The sequence below is a fragment of the Pholcus phalangioides genome, unplaced genomic scaffold, assembly GCF_987345545.1.
Source record: "Pholcus phalangioides strain wild (caught in Gottingen) unplaced genomic scaffold, Ppha-v1.0 ptg000015l_1, whole genome shotgun sequence".
In the NCBI taxonomy this organism is placed as follows: domain Eukaryota; kingdom Metazoa; phylum Arthropoda; class Arachnida; order Araneae; family Pholcidae; genus Pholcus; species Pholcus phalangioides.
Genome location: NW_028301608.1, coordinates 64,578,656 through 64,595,348, shown reverse-complemented (window position 1 = coordinate 64,595,348; position 16,693 = coordinate 64,578,656). Strand labels below are relative to the sequence as shown.

General features: G+C 35.1%; 1 protein-coding gene across 1 annotated transcript; it reads left to right on the top strand.

Moving 5' to 3' along the window:
• Positions 1 to 4,497: 4,497 nt before the first annotated feature.
• Positions 4,498 to 16,560, top strand: LOC149076518 (uncharacterized). Its single transcript, XM_089244091.1, has 5 exons — positions 4,498 to 4,797; positions 8,287 to 8,460; positions 11,435 to 11,620; positions 12,990 to 13,174; positions 14,340 to 16,560. Exons 1-5 carry the CDS (start codon positions 4,630 to 4,632, stop codon positions 14,479 to 14,481), a joined length of 855 nt encoding a protein of 284 aa, XP_089100217.1. The 5' UTR covers positions 4,498 to 4,629; the 3' UTR covers positions 14,482 to 16,560.
• Positions 16,561 to 16,693: the final 133 nt, after the last annotated feature.

Genomic DNA, 16,693 nt, shown 5'->3' with positions numbered 1-16,693 from the left:
ATATCTATATATAGCTGATTCCGTCCTTGTATTACTTAAGTGGTGCATATGTCATGTACCTGAAATCCTTGTATATAATAAAGTTTATGTTGATATTGTGTCACTGTCATTGAATCATTTATTTTGTCTTATACAGTGGGAATGAAAATCGAAAATTCTCTCTGCTGAGAGCTAGCAGGCATTCGACACTATACTTACATAACGTGAAAAATTCAGATACTTGTGACTTTCACTTCAAAATATAGGCACCACCACCAGAGCATGAAATACTCACAGTTCTGGCAACATAAATATGTTAGGGCCACACATACAACCAGGGTTGCAACTTGGGGGGGGGGGGTATGCAGAAGGATCTGGTGTCATGAGTGTTGGAACAAAGAAAAAGTGCTTTCTTTTACTTCTCTTTCAAAATTACCGGGGACACCAAAATTTGAGCTTGCCTCGGCTGACCAAGTATCAATCATTGGGGCCTTGCAAACAACTCAGAATACACATCCTGACATGTACCAATTTGTTGGAAATTCTTCAGAGGATTGTGTACCTATGTAAATATATGGTTAATTAATAATAGTAGTAGTATAACTGGGAAGCTGGAAAATTTAAAACAAAAACTCTCATTGAATCAAGATACCACATCAATTCCATCCAATTAGTATTACAAATAATTGTCATTTCAGTGAATTTAGCTCTACAATCATTTATATACAGCCAAAAGTTTAAATGCAATCGTCAAATACAATTAGTATTTAAATTTTTAATGCCAAAAGAATATTTAGGGGCGTGAAACTTAATCTGTATTAACTTATTAATTATAATATACATTATAATCTATATTAATTAATTATTTAATTATTGAATTAATTATGGTTTTGATTAGCATCGGGATGGGAGCTAGATATTTCGAAATTTTTTTTAAGTTATTGATCTGCCTGTTTTTGCTTCAAAAAATGCTTGATTAAAGCTGTGGTTCTTCGATGTAATTTATATGGGCCTATAATTAATTTAAAAACATCCTAAACTATACGGATTGATGCAATTTGATAACATAAGACAACATGGAGACATTAATTCTCATTTTTCCGCTTGAGAAGATTTAAATAAAAAGCTGAAATTAATGTTATTGCATGGATATCCACCGCAAAAGTGGGTCTGCCTCATTATTTTATATTTAATTTTCTAGGCTTCGTATCTCTAAGCGAGCTTAATATTTCGAAAACCAAAGATTCAATTCAATTTTTAAAATTATTGATGTGGGGCGAAAAACCCCACTAAATTTTCTCATTTTTGTGCTAAAATCGGCAATTTTAACATTGATCTCTATAGGGGATCTTGTTTGATTTCACCGAGTCACGTGATCTGATGACAGAGATGTTGAGGACATCTTTCTCAGCACTGCCAAGGCGGAGACCGCTGACGTCATGCTCCTTCCAGCAATGTAAGCTCGATGGTAACAAGGCATGCCATATTGAAATCGTACAAGTTGATCACGATTCAATGATGGCATATGGTGCATGGAAATCTTAACGTATGAGCCCAAGACACACTCGGGAAAAAATACCCTCGGAAATTATTCACTTAAGTGAATATTAATTACCGGTAATTACTGGTTACATAAACGCAGTTTAGTGTATAACATAACCCACATTGTTTGCTCCGATACATTTTACATTAAAAATGACATTTGCTTTCGTTGACTGAAAAAGAACATTGCTCCCAGCATAACGGGAATAGTTATAAAATTTTAGATATAAAATCTATATCGTGTGTATCTAATATAGATCTATCTTTGGAGACACAAATTTTGCTGTAAATCAAACCTAAATCTATATAAGAACGTATGCAATTACTTCAACTTTTGGACGATAGATGGTGCTAATTCAGATAAAATAAAGAAAGTTAATTCAACTTCCTATGGCTGGATTTTAATCCGGTCTCCTGAGAATTCGACCTGACACCTTCCCGATCACGCCACCACAACATCATCTGCAGATTGCTATTATAAAATGAGTGCAGTAGTATTGATATCAACTTCATTTTTTATCTGAAAAATTATGAATGTTGCAAATAATTGTTCGCATTGTCTATAATTTGCACTTTATTATAACATTGATCATTTTTGTCGCACCACGGTCATTTTCTGCATACGAGGGCTAATTAGACCGGGACCTACAATTTATTGCCGATTCCGAACGGCAGGCTTGTTTTTTATACTCATCGAGAGGTTGGTGCGCTAACCCCGCGATGGGGGACTCCTTGCGGTAGAAATTTTTTGCTGCGGTCAAGGCACCGTTTTTTGTTGTACCCAGGGGCGTAGCCAGAAATTTCGTTCGGGGGGGGGAACCAAAGTGACAGAACAATAGATTTGACCATCTTTTTCCCATTTTTCGGGGATTTTTTTCACCCCCCCCCTTGAAAAATTACAAATTATGTAAACAATTGTTTGCGTTGTTTATGATTTCCAAACGGAAAAAAGGACGGCTGTATAAAATGCATTTCCTTTTTTTTCTTAGTTTAATGCACCTCGAAGGATTCATTGTCTCTCTCGCAATCATTGACTGATTTCACTGATGCTCTAATCTTCAACATAAAACATACACAGTAATATACGAATTCAATTATAATTGATAAAAATGTTTCGTGTGATCTCTGATGAATCGGCGATAACTATAGTAACCTTAACCTAACCGCACGTTAGAAAAATAGAAAAGGGAAAAAAGGAGAAGGAAAAAAAAGTAGAAGAAAAACAAAACAAATAAAAGGAAAACAGTACAATAGATAAGTAGATAAGAGAGTACGTACGAAGTAGATTTCTCCATTTGCCCTCACCCTACCTGTTCTCTTTCGCTCTTATATGTATATAGTAGAAGGGCATATCACATGTGGAAAAACAATCACTAATAGGAGTACAGAAATAAACGGAGGTAAAATAACAACTTTTTTCCACTGGGTTTCAACAAAGCTTCGCGATTATGACGGGAGAGGAAAGAAGACAGAGAGAGAACTTATTTGAATGTTTCCTACTGGCGTTTGGACGCAATATTCACGGCCTTGATCGTAAAGTGGTTGGGGAATTATACTATAATATATTATAATATAATAAATGGATATAAATCATGCATTAATTCTGCTAGTTCTTCGTTTCCGCATGTTATTACAGCACATATTATTTTTTACATTACATAATTGAAAACAATATATGAGGTGCACTGTGTATCTTTATTGAACTGAAATTTTCGGGAAAACTTTGTTCCTTGGAATTATTCTCACAGATCTTGCGTATCAATTACGGTCTAGTTCACTTCTCAGAACGCCCCAGTACCTGCTATAGAGGGGCTCAGACTTGACCGTACCCCATAGCGCTTTGAGGCTGAGTGGCCAGCTCACTCATCAAAGTTAGCTAGACGGTGGAGCTCACCTCCACTGCAGAGACCAAGGGGACATCCATCGCAGAAGAAAGACTCTCTATACGCTTTCAATACATTTTAATGCATTCCCAAACGATGTTTTCTGTGGCTCCATCGTTTGATGACCTAAATTGAAATTCTAGGCAAACTCGCGAGTGTCCTGGAATAATCTAACAGGTTTGCAATTGCTTCCGGTGGACAAAGGCTGATTGAAATATCGTCCCTTTTCATAGCTAACTCCGAATTTGAAAATTGATTGTTCATATTCGAAACAATGGAAGTAAAATAGGGAAAAAAACAACAACAATGAATTAAATGTTTACTTACAGAGGAAATGAGTTTAAGCAACAAAGTGCATATGGGCAAAGCCGGAATTAGAGAGGAGGGTGGGCAAATGTCTCGGTTGATGACAAAATTTAGGGAGCGGTAGTTTTAGGTGGAAACAAAAGCCCGGGTGGCAAAAATCTTAGTTACGACCCTGCATATGAAGGCTTATTCAGTTTTTATTTCTCGGACGTTAGTAACGCAGGCCCGTCTTTATCAGATGCGAAGATCGGTGCAACAATCCTTATCCCCGATTTTATATATTTAATTGACGGAGAGGTGGGAGGTTGGTAATTGGGGCATTCAAAGTTTCGTGCATCATCACGAATATACAGGAATGCTCAAAAATATTCACTCAAAAATTATAGACATGTAAATTAACATGAAGAATTAATGAAAATTTTGAGTCGATGAAAATTCAGAATTAAAGGAAATTTTTCGAATTGTTGAAAGAAATAATAAAAATTAGGGCCTAATGATCTGAAAACTAATGAAAATTTAAAATCGATTAATTAAAAATGATGAATAATTGAATGATATAATTACTGCACAAATGAAAATTCTTAGAAAAAGGCAATTTTTTAATCACGTTATTTTTCTCCTTGCCATTATAACTTGAACATTCTACCATTTTTGTTAGTAAAGTTGGTTAATGGTTGGCACACGTCCCAGAGAGAGCAATATTTCCTTGATTGTTAATTGAGGGTGAAGAACTCACAATTAACGAGACATTAAACTCACATTTGTCCGATAACATTCGAGTAGGCTCTGCTTATTTTAGATATTTTTCCTTGGTATTAGATGTACGAGACTGAAAAAACACATCCTGAAAACCGAATTCATCCTGTTATTATATCCACATCTGCAAGTTGCTAGTCTAAAACACTGTACCTAGTCGAAAATGGCAGCGGTGAGAATGGCCTTCCACATGTTTCACCCAATACCTTCGGAAATGGTCGATTCCGAAAAGATTAAACGCCCTCCGGTCATATTGCTTCATGGTCTGTACTGGAATAAAAACATGTTTCCGTATATATCGCAACTATTGGCCGACACCTTACGGAGAACTGTGAGTAAACGTTATTTATGGTATGGGGGGGGGGGGGGGACTGTTGTTTCTTGACCAAAGTAAACCTTGAACCATTTGAAATAGTTTTGACAGTTTTGCTTTCTAGCTGATGTTTTCGGAGTGCAAGAGATTAGAAATACACATAACCTTACAACTGAACTGTCTATGGCATTGGCAGAGATTTCGCAAGTAGGCGCATAAAGTAAAAAAATATAGTGTTCTTGTTTTTGCTGTGTTTCATCTGAACATTTCAAATTTAGTAATTATAATCTTTGCATTCTCCTGATAAATTGTACCTAGCGTTCAACCATACCAAACATCATAAAAAAATTATTAATATTTTTCAGATATAATAGAGCATCATGTACCTTGAAACAAAAAGATCGTGTGCCTTGGAACAGCATAAAAACTTGAAATTTTCCAAGTTTACCTCGGAATACCCAACACTTACGCTAATTTTTAATACTTCTTTTTTTCTTTTAAATACAATTTATATTTTAAATTTCTATAATTTTTTCCTATAAAAGCTTCAGCTATATTCATTTCTTCGCTTCCATTAACCTTCGGTTATTTTCTAGTCGAATTTGTTGGAAAAAACAAAGTGTGTGGAATGAATTTTTCGCCAAATGAATCTCCTTAGGAGGAGAAATGCAAAACTATTATTGTTTATCAGTGCTATATATTTTAGCACAAATGATCATCACGCATATTTTATCTCTAATGCGATCATCTAGCATCAAAAGAACTGGTGGAACTAAAGATTTAGAAACATAATTTCCGTTTCTACAAGTATAATAAAGAATGATTATGCATTTCAACTACATATATATGTTCCTACCTCCACTATTGTCACTTTTGTTTATATATAGGGTAATTATAATTAAAGTCCCCGTAATCTGAGTATTTCTTCTCAAAAGCTGCTCATTCGAATACAGCTAAATTTTTAGGATATCTTAATGAAACCGTGGGAGAGAGATGTATGGAAAAAAGTTTACTTTTCGACCATCAGTTCAAAAAAAGTGACGCTTTTTTATTATATTTCTCTTTTTCCCCCATGGACCATGTGACGTATGTACCAAGTTTCAGTGTAATAAGTCTACTAGAAAGGACGCTACATAGGTCTGAGTACTTTCACCATACTGACATTAAGGTATCCTAAAAATTTGGCTGCATTCGGATGAGTAGTTTTTGAGAAAAACTACTTAGAGTACACAGGAACTTCAATTATATAACACCCTTTATAATCCTATTCGTGTCATTATTTTGATATTTTATATTTCAAAAAATATATAGATTATATTTAAAAAATACTCATTACAATTTGTATTTTTTTTGTTTTTGAAATTTTACCCTGTTTCAAGGTACAACAGTGCACGCTTTAAGGTGCAAGACCCCTTATTGTTTCTTGGAACACTTGCCTTTTCCCAAATGCATATTTTATGATTACAGTAAGACAAGAAAAGGTAATTTGAAATTTATATTATGTTTCATGTTGTATACAGATACCAAGAATGAATTTGGAGAAATTTTACGGTAAAAATGGTCTGAGAAAAAAGTTTGAAAAATAATGTTCTAAGGTATATCAGTCTCTCCTACTTGGCTCCCACAATGAGCAAGCTGACGCTCGACCTGATTATTTGTTACTCTATTTTAGGATAACAGCTGCGAAACAATATGAAAAATATATTACATTTTCATTTTCCACCCCCCTTAAACGCTATTCCAACATTATTTTAACTATACACTGAATATATCATTCCTGCACAGCAGTAGTCTTCAACCTTTCTCGAGTCGTGAGCGCTGCCCCCATATCCATCATTGAACTTTGCACAATTTTAGTCTTTGAAAATGTAATTTTTTCAGGGTGTTTAATTGAAGATTACGTGAAAAATTTTATCAAGTGCTCGCGAGCACGAAATCGGGCATGAGCACTGAGTACTCTCGGTGTTCGCGAGCAACACGTTGAAAATAACTGCTCTACATCGTCCATTTTTATCACCTTCACCAAACACCAGTTCCGGCCATATCGCTTTACGCAATTCACTGCCGTTTACAGATTGGGTTGGAAATGAAGGCGACATCTATTCCCGGGATCGAACCTAGGACCTAATGGAAACTTTCACGATGATAGACGAGCATCTTACCACCACGCTACTCGAGTATCCATCTTTATCTCGCACCATGATAAATTTTCCTCCCAACGGCTAATTATACTGGGACCCCGAATTTACACAGTTGATTCGGACTATTTTTTTTCATAATTTTCATACAAATTTTTGTATGAAATTGACATTTTTGGAAATTAAAAGGTCTAATGAGACAGTGCCAAATTATTTTGTTATCATTATTTTCAATTTTATGACTTTTTGAAAATTAAATTTTTGGAAATTTTATCCTGATTTTCAATTTAGAAATTCCCATGACCACAAACAGAAATGAATGTTTAAAATTTGAAAAAAAAAATTATTTGCTTAACTAGTTATATAATTATCTATTAAAAAATTGTGCAATTCGGTCATGAATTGGAGGAACGATCAAAAATGGATTAATTACACGCATGAGTTTTGTCCCCAGAAGATAATTGATAGAACCAAAACACATACATGCCCGAAACCTGCTAGGTTAGACATAACAGTTAATTTCCCCAGTTAACCTTCTCGGACGCAGAATGATAGTAAACTGCCTCTGTGACGATGAATCAGGGCTGTGTACTGATTGAAATAAAAGTGCCCCTGAGTTATAAGAGAGATCCTTACAAGAACACAGCCGGATCCTGGAATGTCCTACGGTACCAGGAAAACGGAAGTTGCTTTACATCAGTCCGGGGTTGTGAGCTGTTCTATCTGGGTATATATTTATCCTACGGTAGTACCAGGGCCGCCTTTACCAGACGCGGGGCCCGGTGCGAAAATAATAGCAGGGCCGGAGGCGTCTTAATAAAATTTCTGGGCCCTTTATTCCCGATTTTATACACTCTGTGCGAGAAGGAAATTGGCATGAAAAATCCATACGTATACAGGAATGCTGAAAAATATCCATACAAAAAAACATAGACAATTAAATGTAGTAACAGTCAATTATGAAAGAAATAACACTTCAAAATTGATGAAAGTTCAGAATTTATTAAAGAAACAATTCCAAAATTGGTAGAAATTCAAAATTTATGAAAGATAATAAATGATTCCAGGATTATTTCTTTTCAAATTAAATTGCAGAATTTCAGAATTATTTCTCTCTAGATAACAATTCAGAATTCCAGAATAGACGACAATCGAGAATTTACGAAATAAATAATTCCAGAAGTGCACCCCCCCCCCCCAAGACATGGAGCCTCTGCCGCACACTCCCAACGGCTGCTCTGTACGGTACAAAGGTTTCTAATCGATCTGGTCAACCGCTTCTATTCCGGTCATGATGAAAAAAGAGAAAAGAAGCGTTTTTTTTTAATTTGAAGAATTGAATCCTAATCTATCTTTGTTGTTTGTTAAGGTTTACACGGTGGATCTGAGGAACCATTTTGACAGTCCTTCGCCAAAGGAATGCACCTGCGATCTGATGGTGAAAGATGTGGAACTTTTCATGAAAGATCGACGAATCCAGAAAGCCTCTTTCATCTGTCATAGTTTTTCTGCTTCAATTGGACACATGTTAGGCGTTAAAAACGTATGTGCAGTCATAATTTATGATATTAATTGCATATCATCATCGCCTTCTTGAAGACAATTGTGCAATTATGCTATTAATACAGGCTGTCCCAAATCGTTTGCACAGTGGATAACTCTGCAACCGTTGACTTTAGAGAAACATACTTCCAGTTATAATTTTTTCCAAATGGCATGCAGTTACTTTCAAATGTCATCAGTTTCCCGAGAGTTCATCATGCACAAAATAAATACAAAAGAATTAACTGTTTTTATGTAGACCTTGTGTGCTTAAAACCCTTTCATTAGTTTCTTTTTGGTATAGTTGCTCGTATTTTAGTTATATTTGAAATCCATATTTGTTACGGGCATCTTTTTTCAGCCACCTCGTTGGGCATTTTGCCTGTTGTAGCCTTTGTAATAAAGCCTCCAATTAATGAAACACGAGCGCTGCTCTCAGGGCCGTAGAGCATCACGGGCCCCCGAGCAAAGTGATTTTCCCGACTCCGTACCTGGAAAATTCTCGAAAAATTCAACTACCCTCTCATTTTTCTGAGGCCCCCGTTAAAACGGCACTGACTGCTCTTGGAAGTCATTTGCACCTCAATTTGCAAATGTGTGGTTAAGAAATTGCGAAAATGTAAAGTAAACTGCAAGTTTGAAAAATAAAATCTTCATTGTGAATTGTGACTAAAAACATAAAACAAGTTTCACTCATTAAATGACACTGATGATATAGCATTTCCAGCCAAATTGTTTCACAACAAAACCACCTTTTCCCGTGCGTTTGAGATGAGTGAGCAATCTAACGCAGTGAGCAATAATGAAAAACATTTTCATTTAAAATAATACACAATAAAATAATTTAAATGATAATAGCCAATAATTTAAATTCCGTTTGTGTATAGTCCCTAAAATTGAACATTTTTGAGCCAAATAAAACCTGTCAAAGCAGCGATAACCCAAGTAGTCTCCTGACGTCAAACATAAAGCAAAAATTTGGTTATTTTCCCTAAATGACGAAAGTCAAAACAAAAAAAAAAACCACGTCATTTAATGACCACGAATAATGAAGGTCATGAAATCACGTGATTTTTGATAAAGTTTGTAAATGACGTGACATTAAATGGTGTAAACAATTTTACATTATAAAAAAATTCTGTTCCAGATTAAAATATTGAAAATTATCCAAAATGTTTGCTAAATAAAATAATGAATTTTGAGTTTCAAAATCGTTTGCTTATTCGTTACTAATTGCCACAAGATTAATGAAAGTACGTTAATTTGCAATTTTGTTTGAATTGAAATGTAGACCTTTTCTCTTCGAACAATAATTGTTCATATACAAAATCGACACACATTTCGATCATACCGAAGATCAGAGGATCTATGAAATCAGGCAATGATTGAAAAAAATGCAGTGGGTTCTTTGAGATGCATATATTGTGAACTAAAAAAATAGAAAATAAACGGAGAAAATAACTGCAATCGGCATTACTCCCCGAAAACGGAGATTAATTGAGCAATATTTAATATATAATTAATCAATATATATATCATGCTAAAATAGCATCATAGCATCTGGTGAGTCCTGCTACCGATATCGCGTTTTGTAGCACAACTTTAGCTAGGGTGTTAGAATCCGTTATAGCCGTGCTCCGCGGAGCACGGGCTCCATGTGCACGTCTCAGGGGCTCCGCGTTGACTCGAGAAATATAATATAAATCAATAAATTTGATATATAAATAAATGAAAGAGACCTACAAGGTTCTGCCATAAAAATTATTCACAAAAAAGGGCTCCTGGAGCTGGAGTCAAAAAGTTTGAGAACTACTGCGTAATAGGATTCCAATCAGCAATCCTCATCTTTTTTTTCCTCCTTAATTAGCGCCATCTATCTTCCAAAAGTTAAAATATTTGCATATGTTCATTCTTGATATTATTAAAATGGACATGTAGTGACCATTTTCGAAACATTTCATCGCTTTCAAAAAACATTTTTATTTATGGCATACGAGAACTTGTAAAGTCACCAAACAGCAGCATAATTAATATGTTATTTTCAAGATATCTATAAAATATGAAGTAAAGAATGGGGAAGTCTCCCCCCCACCTCCCGTAATTTGCTTTCTAAAGCCGAATTCACATTTCGCCAACTGGGAGAGTTTAAGCTCAAAGACGCACAGAGTCTACACAAAAAAAAAAAAAAAATTCTACTTATTATGACCCCTCGGGAAATTTAAGACATTTCAGTAACCACTTTTCATTAAAAAATAATAATAATTGTAGTCGAAAGTGTTTCTAAAATCCACGGTTGCAGAAATATCCGCTGTGCAAACAAATGAAAAGGGGCGCCGAAACACGTTAGATATACATTACTAGAAAAATATCTTAAAGACATTTTTCTAGTAATGTATATGTATTTAAAAAAATAATTATAAAATGTACACGAAAAATAACAGAGATGAAAAAAATTGGAGGTTTGAGTGTATATGTTACCGGCAAAGTATGAAATCCAGGCATTCTATACAATGCCTGGTCGTTTCAGGCAAAGTATGAAATATCTTCCTCCAACAAAACATCCACTGACAAAATTTTCATTATATAAATAAAACAATTATAAAATATTACAATTTCATCGAATTGAAATTTCACGGAATTTTCGTCATTTTTTCCCGGAAACGTTTCCCTTTCGCTCTCGTGAAAAAGGATCTGTTGAGGGGCGGTATAAAATATTATATTATATATAATATATATCCAAATATGTTCAAACATGATCGTAGGTGGAGTGGTCCCATTTTGAAACTACAAAACCGGAATTTCTGATCAATTCTCACAATTATCGTCCAATTTCCGCTAACATTGTCCATTAAAAATCATCCGTACGATAAAATAAAATTATATCATGTTATTCCTGGAAAAAATTAAATAATAATCATCCACGACTTTTGGTCAATTTTGCTCATTGGTAATATATTTTTGTTTCACATTCTCAGCCAAACGCCGTCGAGAAATTGGTTTTTGTGGACAGAGCTCCGTACCTAGAAGATAAAAAGGAATATATGGATTGTTGTAGGATGCAGTTATTAGGACAAAACAGATTTTTGAACAAACTCGATCCCAACATGTCTTTGATGGAAGCAAAAACGATGTTGAGAAGCCATGTGTGTGATTCTGAAGGGGTACGTTACAGCCCATGTAATTTCCTTAATGATATGATATTTTTCCTTTGTAATCAATAATGTTCTGAAATTGCAAGAGATCACCTTCAGAGCACTTTGTTTCACAGGGGGTGCATAAACAATTCCTTTTGCATAGGAACGGAGAGAGCTGTAGTCATATGAGAAACTTATTACAACTTCAACTTAATGGTATAGTAAAGTAACTATGCTGAATTAGATATGCGAAATTAGAGTTGGGAAAGAAAAGTAAAGAAATTCCTAATCCAAAAATGCTTTTAAAAAACTGCCGCTCTCTCTGTTGCACAAAAAGACCTGACCTGAATAAAATGATTTTCCATGGTGCCGCGGCATCTAGGCCGTTCTGCAGTACTTAGTTATGGGGCCGTTAAAGATGGCCGTATGTTTAAAAAAAAAAAAAAAAAAGACGGCACCAAAAGAAATTTACCCCGGAACATTTGAAGAAAAATTCGGTGAACTATCGGTGATTTAATTCTTGACTTTTGTCTTTTTTCAAGTGCTTAAACTTCGGAATGCTTCCATCATCCACGGATGATCAACGTAGTAAGTCACCTGCTCAATCATTCTGTGATGATCTGAATTAATTTTTATTTTTAACATGAAGTGCTTAAAACGACGTATAGATGACATACGTAGATATAATCTTTTTTTTTTTCTTATGAATTTTTTTCTTTACTATTTTTACATTTTCTATCAGGTTTGCTTGCACTGTGTAACATGGGTGTATATTGTTGAGTAGTTGAAGAGTGCTTGCCTGCCACCAGTCACTATTGATTGTGGGTTCACACCCAGAGATTCTCTGTTATATATTACACTGTTTTTTTCTTATTATACTGTATTATACATATTTGCAACGTATGAGTTCAAGTGGTACCGTCTACCTTTTACAAAAAATACAACTGCAAAAAATAGAAATTTCTTTCACCCTGCTGTTTTGAGAGGAGCATTCCTCCGACTGTTTCCGCAACCAAAAGATTGAATAATCAAGTTAGAAAATAAAAAATAAAAGCAAAATATAGATTGCTAGAAGTGCGACAAAAATCAAGAATTTCTCTAGCGATACATTTACTCTTAGCGTAATTTTTAGAATAAATAAATACTTTATGAATGTTTCGTTGGTTGTAACTACATGTTATTCAACATATAGTTGGTTTTATTCAGTAAAAATTCTTATGTAAGGCGTGTATTTTTTCGTATCACTCTGTCACTTGCAGATACAGTACAATATTTGAAGTTCAAGGACTAGTGTCCACATGTAGGTATGCTTATTTAAAGAATTCGAATTAATTTCGGCATGGTTTTTGATGATTTTGCTTCGAGAATAATCTGGCTTAATTGCTGTTTACCTTAGCAAAGGATTTTCATGAAAAAAGTCGCCGCTGATTTAGTGAAGGAAAATGGTAAGTTCAAATGGAAAACCGACATCGATTTCTTATACAAGAAAGCCGAAGAAGGTGACTTACGTCCGAAGGCTTACAAAGGAATCTACGAAGGAGACATGCTCTTAGTCCGAGGCTCGGAATCGAAGAGAATAACGTTAGTGTGAAACGTTGAATGTATTTTTTCATTTTCAATTGGGTAATAAATAATTCAAACATGAATGTTATTTTCTATCATAATTCAATTGAGCTGTAACAATAGTTTTAAAGACTTGGGAGAAACATTTGATCCCCGAAACCTATTTATCGGCCATGTATGCATTTGCAGAATTCATTTGTTAGGGATATCACATTCAATCATTATCGTCTCACCACGATTAGTTATGCGCATGATGCGTAAGTACTGTACGCCAGGACTTAGTCTATAGCTGATTCCGAATGAAATTTTTTGCTATGCGTCTCACTGTGAGGCTAGTGTACTAACTGTTTGGTGTGAGAATTTTCTGTGTCGCAATGCATTGTTTGCTAGTATGAAATGAAAGTACGTAATGTCGAGGGCCCATAGCCTATATAGACAGAACTTTAGGCTGGAATATTTGGTTCTCCTTTTGGAAAGGTTCCCCCCGTGGTGGTCGAATGGGTATAGTGACGGACTCGAGAACCCGGGTTTGAACCCCACCGGCACCACAGATCAGCTGAAGTTGGTTTTCTGTGGTTCCCAACTTCGAGTCACGAATGAGAGCCGATCTCAAGTCAAAAAGTCTCGCCACGCAGAGCAACAGACCTACAACGAGACAAATACTTAGTCACTACAATGTTTTATCTCTTGATTTGAGACATAGCGGTGGGCCATGATCTGGTTAGGCGGAGGAAAGGTTATCTGTTATAGGACTTCTATAGTGCAAATGTATTGTGTAAAACTGATACTGACGTCTCGGACCCTGGACTAAGCACTAAGCCCTTTCAGCCTTAGCTATGAAGGGGCAGAGGCCCTGTGCCAAGAAAAAAATCAGACATGGATTAAGCGGTTCCTTGCGTGGCTGACATAAAACCTCAAAACACTTTTATGTTTTTTTTAGCTGAATACCAAGCTATTATGACGACTCGTACTTATTTTAGAAATGCAATAATTTCGCATATTTTTTCATGTGTGAAATTCCATTCAATTAATTATAATTTATATAATATTCATTTTTGCAAATTAATTTTCCCGCAGCCAATTTCGTTGACTCTAGACCACTTTGGATCGAATATTTCATGGTTGATAGCGTTAGAATGTATTGTATTATCATAATTACTTTGAATTCTGTCTATTATTGCAGAGACAAGATTTTCCAGACAGTTCTTGAAAATAATCCGAATGCGAAACTGATTACTATGGAGAATGCGACGCATCTTCTGATGTTGGAGATGCCTCACCGATTTGTCAAAGAGATGCGAAAATACCTAAACGATGGGAAGTGAAGGGGATCGTTTGTTCCCTTTTTCTTTATACTCTACTACCAATAGAACTCAACTGAAGAATAAATTATAGTCGCAAGACAAACTATGTGTTCATCATATGATGCATAATTATTGTCACCATAATTCGAAATCGGAAAAAAAAAAATCGAGGAATCAATCGGGATTGTACAAATTTTTAAATATTTTCTATTGTTATAGCACCGAATGAGAAAATTTTATTGAAGAATAATTTTTTTTATACGGAAATTTTCTCATCCTTACCGTCTGCAAACCTGGCCTACTGACATCGAGGCAATTCACTAACATTTTACGTGAGAGCGAAATTCCTTGGATACCGTAATCTCTTGCAAATCTGAATTTTTTAGTGCGTATTGTAGGGCAGATGCTTATTGTCTGCAGCTTTATTTTTCCTAAGATGCTCGAATAAAAATAAATAATTTCGAACCATAAAAGACAACGTATAGATTCTCTCGCCGCAGAGAGCAGCAGGCCTACAACTTCAATTGTAGATAAATTACATAATTATTCATTAATTACACTTCACTCTCTATGAATTGAGACAAAACTCATAGTTTAAAAAAATTGATTGCACATGGCAGCACTACAAATAACAAGCATTACACAGAAACAAACTTCACGTAAGGTTCACTATACATACACACACATTCCAACATGTACTAATTCGTTAGAAGTTCCGCAGAGAAATATGGACGAGGAACATGTGTGGTTTATTAGTAGTAGTAGCGTATAGATTGGACTAGAAGAATCGACATTTTTTTCCCGAAAAAAGCATGTCTAACATTTGTATTCCTTAAGATTTCATTATTGATGTGATTGAAATTTGTATATGAATTTTTTTCTCGAAGTGATGAGATCACGGTATTCTGTATAATGGAAATGTTCAGCGCAGTGTAAAGAGATGAGAGCCAATGACACATTAGTCCAAAATACAAAAATAAAACACCAGGCAGCTGTCACAAAGCTAATACATAGCCCCTTTGTCAGTGGAAATGGCCTATTATAGCGCAGGTTAAGTTCTGAAATCAAAGCATGTGTCGGATCGGAATCCGACGAGTGATAGTAATCATTATCACGCGTCGGCAACCGGCTATTTCCGCTGTGGCAGAAGGCTATTACAGGTTATTTCCACTGAGGGATATATCACTTTCGGACCCCGTGTGAACACAAATGTGGTGGTGGCATTTTTCCACTGTAGAAATTTTTTTGATAGGCCTTGACTTAAAAAGAATTGCGTAGGTTTTGAATTAGAAATAAGGTGAATATGAACTTTTGTGGCTTTCTTTAGAGGGCAGCACTTAAAGTTGAACTTTCGGGTTTTTTTTTGAGATTGCTTCCACAGAAGAAAGTGCTTCCGGGAAAAGTATGATTTATTGCATAAAATTTAGCAATAGAATTCTGGAAAAACGTATGTAAAGATGAATATACCCTTGCATAATCTTGGTTAAAAAAATTGAGCAAAGTTAATTATTTCTTCACAAAAAAATAAAAATAAATAAATTAAGAAACTTAAAAATAGAGATTTGCTGACATTTATGTTTTTAATGCAAATTTTTGAGTGTCAAAAATGTAAAAAAAGTCTCAAAAATTCTAAAGAAAATTAATGCTTTTGTCTGAAAGGGATATATTACGCGTCGGCTTCCGATCCGACCATGTGCTTCGATTTCAGGGAGTGGCCTGCGCTATAACAGACTATTTCTACTGAATAAGGGTGTGAACATAGTGCGTCCGTATTTCGGATTCTAAAAACCCGAATTTTAACTTTTTTAAAACTTGAAATTCGGGTTTTTAACCAATTGGAGTTTAAGCGGGTTTCCAGAACCTGAAATACAGACGCACCATGTTCACACCCTAAGGAACTATATTAGCCTTGAATCAGCTGCCTGGTGTTTTATTTTAGCATTTCGACCGGATATCGTTGATTCTCATCTCTCTGTACGGAATTCTGTATTTCTAGTTTTACAGCATCTGTCTTGTGTTTTAATGTGATTAGTAGATGTTGTCACCTATTTTTTAAAAAAGAAAGGAAGTGAGAAATAGAAAATAAATTTGTAATGGAAATGGGCATTTTCATTGTAAGCTTGCGGCCGGTGGTCAGAATTTTTTCGGAAGCGAAACTTATATTTTTCGGTTGAAATGTTGGTCATTGGAACTTAATTGATTTTAACAAACTTGTCCGAACACAATTTACAAT

Bases quoted from the DNA above. Each gene is read 5' to 3' on its own strand.
- LOC149076518 (XM_089244091.1), top strand. From the start codon at position 4,630: ATGGCAGCGGTGAGAATGGCCTTCCACATGTTTCACCCAATACCTTCG. The intron at 4,798-8,286 runs GTGAGTAAACGT...TTGTTTGTTAAG, and splicing joins CCGACACCTTACGGAGAACT to GTTTACACGGTGGATCTGAG. The intron at 11,621-12,989 runs GTACGTTACAGC...TGTTTACCTTAG, and splicing joins ATGTGTGTGATTCTGAAGGG to CAAAGGATTTTCATGAAAAA.